The sequence below is a fragment of the Hemicordylus capensis genome, chromosome 2 (genome assembly GCF_027244095.1).
Source record: "Hemicordylus capensis ecotype Gifberg chromosome 2, rHemCap1.1.pri, whole genome shotgun sequence".
Lineage (NCBI taxonomy): Eukaryota > Metazoa > Chordata > Lepidosauria > Squamata > Cordylidae > Hemicordylus > Hemicordylus capensis.
Window position 1 is genome coordinate 106,912,047 of NC_069658.1, and position 7,575 is coordinate 106,919,621.

The window sequence follows — 7,575 nt, forward strand, 5'->3', positions numbered from 1 at the left end:
TGAAGAAATTATCTCCCCCCCCACCACCATTTTCCACACTTCCTGCCCCTCTGCCATTTGAAAAGGCAGGTTGATGAGAGAGGGAGAAGGAACAGCTGCTGCCACCACTAGGGAAAAGGAGAGAAGAGGTTGGGGAGAGAGGTTGGTCACAGTGCTCTTAGCACGCTGGGCCTGTTTCCCAGCTGGAGATTCAAATGTTATAACCAATTATTGCACCCAGACCCAAGGAGACACGGACACAGAAGTATTATGGAGGAACTGGTCACTTTATTAGGGGTACAAGGTTTTAAGACAGTGCCTGCACAGGCACGGCAGCTGGGGTTGGCATTCAGAGCAGCAACAGTGCGGGCTCGGATGGGGGGGGCACCACGTGGCCACCCCCGCCCTAGAATCTCATGGCACAGACACCTCGGCTCCAGGCGGCCCACCTTCCAGAAGGGGGCGCCCTTCGTTGCCGACCTAAGGTCAGGACCCTGCAATTTACATCACCTGTCCGACGCTGTAAAGCCATACGGAAGGGTGTCGGTTGCAGGGAGGTGGGAGCAAGGCAGCATCCCTGATCTGTAAAGCCTCAAGGGATCTGCCCCTCCACCTTACAGCTAAAGCTTACCTAAGGTGCCGCACCGCATCAGCCGCTCACCTCCGCACTGTGCCCGCCACAGCGGGCGTCAGCCTAGCTTGACGCCCCGCCACCCCACAGGCCTAACAGCACTGTTGCCAACCCCAGCCGCAGATCGTCTAAGAAATACCTCATACCGAGGGGGGACAAGTGCACCCCATCACCCCTGAATAACTGGGGGAGCGAGAACGCGATGTCGTTGTGTGGGATGCACCCACCCCCCTTTGAGGCGATGAAGCGTGCCATGGCCGCGTTCACCCCGCGCCTAGCCCTATCTACCTTGTTCTGCTTCACCGCCCCCCTCCAGACTCGCCGCTGAGTGATGTCAGACCAGATGACCACCAGCCCCGGGCACCAGGAGAGGGCGACCACCAGGTCCTGGGCAATCTGTCTTGAGAGCGAAATGCCAGACTGGTCCACCAGGTCGTTGCCTCCAAAATGCAGCAGCAGGACATCCGGGACAGGATTCCCTTCCAGGAACTCGTGCAGCATCGGCAGGAACTGGGCCCTCCGCATGCCCCGCCAGCCAAGCCACTCCACAGTGGCCCAACGCCCCAAACCAAGCTGGGTTCCAGGGTCGGCGCTCTGCGCCCACTTGCGTGCCCAGAAAATGAAGGAATGGCCCAGTATGAGGACTCTTGCGCGCTGCCCGGCCGCCCTCGGCCCAGCCGACTGAGGCCCTGCGCAAGAGGAGAAAGCATTAGGAGTGGCACAAATAAATGGTTCGTGGGTGGGGGTGGGGTGGGGCAGAATTTATGCGCCCATCTACCGCACGTATCGGCGGTAAGCCGCTGACCGCCACCTGCCCAGCCGCCGGATTTCCGGGCCCGAATAACCCATCCGAGCAGCCATGGAAGCCGCCCCAATCCGAAAGGAGTGGGGGGCCAGATCCTGGGTAGGCACCCCCGCCGCCACAAAGGCTCTCCTCATCACCGCCCAAAACTGGAATTGGGTCACGTGGCGCCCATTAGCGTGGATAAAGAGGCACCCCATAGCTGAACCCCTGGCCTCCGTGTAGTCCTCCAGTGCACGGACTGGGCACAAGCCCGGGTCGCCAGCGGCATGCAGCGCGACACTCTGCCCCTTGCCTCTCTGATCTGTTTTTGAAAACCTAAGGTGCAGTACCACCCGGGAAGCACCCACGGTGAGGTCACTGAATTGAAGTACCCTACTCGTGGGGCCGCGCCTGCTCCTGGGGAACATCTCTCCTACCCTAAAGGCCCAGAAGAAAGCAACCAAGGCTGCCGCCCTGAACAGGACCTTCTCATAAGGAGACGCACAAACCCCGGCAAGTTGCCGCAGTGCCAGCTGCAGCGCCTCTGGGGTGACCGGCCTACGTCGGTCAGGTTGCACGGGCGTCTCCCTCGCCCAGCCCTCCAGCATGCGCCGGACCCTGAAGTCCCCAGAATGGTCGGGGAGGCCCCTTGCTTTCCCAAAGAAAGCCAGCGCAGCCAAATGGCCGGCCATGGTGCTCACCACCAGCCCCTGGGCACGGAGGTGCACCAGGTACTGCATCAGCTGTTCCGGCGGCACAGGCCACACATGGACCAATCCTACCTGAGCTCTAAACTGCAGAAAGGCCCTGACCCTTTTGTCGTAGGCAACCCGTGTCCTGGGCGCTATGGAGGCTTGGATGGCCCTAAACGCCTCTACATCCCAAGGTTCCACAACCATTCGGGCACCTGCTCGGGCTCCTTGGCGGCTCCAGGTGCCAGCTTCCGGAAGCGCTGCATCTGGAAGCGAGACAGGGCATCTGCCACCTCGTTCTGCACCCCTGGAACATGCTGGGCGGTGAAGAGCGTGTTATGGCGAAGGCATGTTAGAACCAGGGCCCGCACCAGCCCCATCACCCTCTGTGATTTGGAAGTCTGGCTATTAATAATCTGAACCACGGCCAAATTATCGCACCAGAAACGCACAACCGAGTCCTTGAAGGACTCGGCCCAAATGTGCACCGCCACCACAATGGGGAAGAGTTCGAGGAAGGTGAGATCCCTTGTGATTCCCCGTTCCGACCAGCTGCCCGGCCATCGTTCCGCGCACCAGCGCCCTCTCAGGTACAGGCCGAACCCAAGGCCGCCCGCGGCGTCTGACTGAACCTGGAAGTCGGCCTCGAGCAGCTGGGAAGAACGCCAGAATGACACCCCATTAAAGGACTACAGGAACCTGAGCCAGAGCCCCATATCCTCCCTCATGGCGGTAGACACCCTAATGAGGAAATGGGGTCGATTACACCCCACCATGGCGTCACACAGGCGCCTTAGAAAGGGGCGGCCTGGAGCCACCACCCTGCAAGCGAAGTTCAGGTGGCCAACCAGCGATTGCAATTTGCGTAGCGTTACCTTCCTAGCCTCTCTGCATTCCCTGAGCAATTCCCTCATGATGCCGAGCTTGTCCCCGGGGAGGCGTGAGAGCTGTCCCACCGTGTCCAGCTCTATCCCCAGAAATGTAAGCTTCGTAGTCGGGCCCTCTGTCTTGTCCTTAGCCAGTGGCACCCCCAGATCCCCGCAGAGTGCCCTGAATGAGCGCAGTAAGTGTAGGCATTGGCCAGAGCCCTCCCTTCCTCCGAAAATAAAGTCATCTAAAAAGTGAGCGGAGGAGCGTAGCCCCGCCCTCCGGCGCAGTGCCCATTCCAGCATAGAGCTGAAAGCCTCAAAGGCCGCACAGGAGACCGAGCATCCCATGGGGAGGGCTCTGTCGATGTAAAATCCCCCTTTAAATGCGAAGCCCAAAAGGTCAAAGTCATCAGGGTGCACGGGCAGGAGGCGGAAGGCGGATTCAATGTCGCACTTCGCCATCAGTGCCCGAGGCCCGCAGCCCCTGATCATGGCCACAGCCTCATCAAACGATGTATACCGTACTGAGCAAAGGTCCGCCGGTATCCCATCGTTAACCGAGTCGCCCCTTGGGTAGGACAGGTGGTGGATAAGCCTATACTCTCCCGGCGCCTTCTTAGGGACCACGCCCAAAGGGGATACCCGCAATGTTGGCAGTGGCAGCCTGTCAAAGGGGCCCAGCACCCTCCCCAGAGACACCTCCTTGGCTATCTTTTTCGCTACTATGTGTTCCATCCCCCTAACCGATTTTAGGTTGCGTGCAAAACTATGGACCCGCCTGGATTGGCACGGAATCCTAAACCCCTTCACAAAACCGTCCTCAATATAGCGTGCGCGCTCCCTGTTGGGGTAGTCACGCAGCAGCCTCCGGAGCACCGGGATTTTAATTGGGCTGGGGCCCTTTTCCAGCCGTGGCTGCTGGGCCCTTTGCCCCTCCCGGGCCTTGGTATCCCCCTTTTCCCCTAAGGGCTTTGGCCCGCTGGCAGTAGATACTGGCGTGCCGCCCACCGCAGAAGCCACAGTCATGCCGGTACTTGCACGGGGAGCGGGCACACTTCCCGTTCTTGTTAAATTCCCAGCACACCAGGGGACCCTGAACCCCCTGTGCGCCTGAGGCCGAAGCCGCTGACGCTGCCGGTGTTTTGGAAATGAGGTGCCCGCTGTCAGCGCGCTCGCCAACCAAGGGCCTCGCGGGTGTCATAATCTGAAGCCATAACTCGGGGTGCTGCCTTTCCCAGGATATACCCACATTGCTGGAGGCGCGCTCGCGGAACGCTTGGTCGTAGCGCTCCCAGGCATTACCAGCAAAGTCCATGAAGGCTCTGTGTATAATATCAAAATACTTAACGAGAGCGGGGCCCCGCTCTGGATATTTCTGCATCAGAACACCCATGTAGATTGTGTACCCCGAAACCCAATTTGCCCAATTATGCTCAATGGGCTTCCGCTTTGTCCTCTCCTTGTCCTTCCCCTGGGACCCCTCCTTCTCCAGTGGCTCCTGGGACCCCTCCTTCTCCAGTGGCTCCGGCTCCTTGAAGAGCAATTGGAACACGTCAATGCACTCTCCTTTCCAAATCCGTTCCTTAACTGCTGGAAGGAGGTGGTCCCCCAAGGGTACGGGCCCATCCCCAGTATGCCAAGCAGAGCTGAACTGCGCCGTTGGCCCCTGGGTGGGCAAAGCAGCGCTCCCCGCTTGCCAGACCTGATTACAGGTGGCGTGTGGAGATGCCCAGTTAACTGGCCCTGGGAACCACCCGTATGGTCCGTAGGGGGTGCTAAAGGGCAGTCCCCACGGCCAGGCCCCCTGTGGGGACTCACCATTGTCGTCCCTGCCGTCTCCTGGTCCTGAGTCCGCCGGTTGTGTCGTGATCTCCGCTGGTTCCTCGTGGGCAGTTCCCGCCGCCGCCTCCAAAGCTGCTAGATGGTCAGCAAAGCCCTGCATTAGTTTTGCCTTCTTTTCCGCCCTGTTTGACTTTTTTGCATGTGGGGGCACCCCCGAAGGCCCCCCGCCCGCCTCGTCGCCCTCTAGAGTGGTGCGCTGCCTCTCAAGGGCCTGCAGCCGTGCTATAAACGCCCTGATGGCGCCCAGTTCCAAATCGCCCTCATCGTCGGAGGAGGATTCGGCGGGTGCGTTTGGCCTCTTAGGTGGCCGCGTTGGCTTGCCACCCTTCTTGGCTGGAGCCTTCCCACCCTTTTTAACTGGGGCTTTCTTAACTGGGGCTTTCTTAGGGCCCATGTCCCAAAGGATGAAGCTTATGGGCCTGTACCCTGCCCTCAAGTGTGTAAACGAGTGACCTGGCCGGCGCAAGGCCTGACTGAGGCCTACGCTGGCAAGGAAGGCCTATGAGTCACAGCGCCTGCCCCCACCTAGCCGTGGTAAGGCCCAGCCCCACTGAAAGGCCCCCAAATGGAGCTTAGGCCCGGCAGGGGAGGCCCACGAGCCCACCAGGGAGGCCTAGTCAATGCAGGCCCCCAAAATGGGTGTGTGTGGAGGGTTAAGCCCTACAGGCCCGACAATAAAGGCAAAGGCAGAAGACCTAAACGGGCCCTGGGTTGAAGGGGTTCACACAGTTCAAGCCAACACCCCCAACGTCCAATCAACCCTCCCCCCAGATGACCGGGTTAGTCAATTGCCCCCCCCCGCTGAAGGCCTGGCGCGACCTACTGAGGGCCTGGGGCGGCCTGCTGCCCTCACTCGATGCCGGGCAGCTTGGGCCTGCCGGGGCCTAGAAGCCCTTGTGTGGAGAGGCCCGAAGATCAAAGGCCGTTCCAAGGAGGACTTAAAAGCCTCTCCTGTGATCCCCCCAGAGCCCGTTACCACAGGCGGCCGGGCTACAGAGGCCCTGGCCGCCGAGCCGCTCCAATCCGCTGCTCGCTCGAAGGGCCGCTGCACTGCTCCCCGACGTTCCGCTCCCGTGGGCCTCCTGCTCCGGCTTCCGCTTCGGGTACCCAGCCGGCCACGTGGAGGCCCCAAAGCCGAGCAGCAGCACGTCCTTCCTTCTGCTCGGTCAGGGAAGGACTGAGCCGGCACAGGCCTGCTGCCGGTTCACTGCTGCTAGCCCCGCCTCCGAGACGGAGCTGGGCCAATGGGAGCTAGCTCCCAGTGCCACGTGCTCCAGGGGGTGGGGCTGAGGGCAAACAAGCCACGCAGCCTAGAGCGGCTGCGATCGGCTGGCTTATGCCAAATAATCTACCTGTTCTTTCCCACACAACCCTATTGTAAATTCACTTTTTAAACTTCAATCTGCAATGCATGTTTTTCATCATAAAAACATACTGCCAGAATGAAGGAGTAATTATAGCCCAGTGATGTGATGTACTTTCAAGTGATATAAAGCTACAGGCAAAATTTTAAATGATCTGCAGTTACATCAGCTATTTCTACCCTAACCTTTCCCTTCTACCTACAAAACCAATTATTCTTGTTGTTATTAATTTCCTGTATTACTTCTAGCTTGCTACATAACTACATAATGCTGCTTGATTGTTTCTATTTTAGCCAAAACACAGGAATCCATAGAGTTGGGTGGTGTACACTTCTTGCTGCTAAACCAAAGACAAAAATATTGTGGGTAGGCTGTGACAAGACAGCAATAAAAAAAAAGGGGGTGTTGCACTTGATAACAGCCAATCTTTCATAGGATGGGATAACATAATCTGAACATTTTGCAAAATCCTAACAATCCGTGTTCATGATGGAGTAATCCTCCATTTGGAAGGAATCCCAATTCCAGATTTCAATATATATTACAACAATTGGTTTTAATCCCAAATAGATTTACACAGCTTTATTATTGACCAATAATACAATCCATGCATATTTAAGTAGCTCCAGATTGCCAGCCAAGATTGTTCGTTTCCAGTGTAAGAACTGCTAAATGTGTTATATCCCAAACACATATACAGTACATATATCACGTGCTTCCTTAAACATCTTGGCAGATTCTTGACATTAATCATACAAAGATGCTCACATGCCTTTTCAAATTGATAAAGGATAGCATGCTTTTAATGTTAGTTGTACGAATGGCCATAGACAGATCCTTGCTGTATCTTTCTTAATGTCCCTGAAACCTCCACAAAGCTTAAAGAAAAAAAATTCATTTTATTTTCTCTCTCAACAATTTAGCAAAAAACAACACAAGGTCAGAACATGGACCACAAACTCAGCTGTAGATAATGTGGAATAACACTTCACTGGAATAGAACTTCAGCAAAATTGAGTTTTCTTCACTCTGTCCATTTTGCTCATGGGGCATCTTGTCTGTTTCTCTTGGTGACTTGCCAGTGTTCTCTTGGGGAAATGAGCAGGATTCTGCTGTCAGTTGTGCTAAAAAAAATTTGTGGCAGCTCTAATGAAATGGAGAGTAAGGAAATTCTCTGCAGTGTCAGCTGATCACTTTTGACAGGTGCATTGCTATGCACAAAGCTGCAAATCTTTTCTTTTAGCTTGCATCAGATTTGCATTAAATTGATGGTTGACCTTGGCTGAATTCTGCAGCTGTTACCTTTCAGGACATGACTGTGCTTTTTTATTTAGGCTGCTTTCGGACATAATGGGAAACTGCAGTGGACCCGCACTTTGCCTCCATTCCCCCGGTGCACTCCCAGATGATAGTT

General features: G+C 56.3%; 1 protein-coding gene across 3 annotated transcripts; it reads right to left on the reverse strand.

Annotated features, from left to right (window-relative positions):
* Positions 1-245: 245 nt before the first annotated feature.
* LOC128345295 (uncharacterized) lies at positions 246-5,305 on the reverse strand. Of its 3 annotated transcripts, XM_053297082.1 has the most exons (3): positions 4,774-5,298; positions 2,302-2,352; positions 246-1,299 (listed from the first exon to the last, which is right to left on the reverse strand). In XM_053297082.1, the coding sequence occupies exons 1-3, from the start codon at positions 5,189-5,191 to the stop codon at positions 674-676; spliced, it is 1,095 nt and encodes a 364-aa protein (XP_053153057.1). In that variant the 5' UTR covers positions 5,192-5,298; the 3' UTR covers positions 246-673. The 3 variants fall into 3 exon arrangements, 2 of the variants coding, with proteins under 2 accessions (XP_053153057.1, XP_053153056.1); XR_008316366.1 differs by lacking the exon at positions 4,774-5,298 and having other exon boundaries at positions 2,302-4,749; XM_053297081.1 differs by having other exon boundaries at positions 246-2,352; positions 4,774-5,305.
* Positions 5,306-7,575: the final 2,270 nt, after the last annotated feature.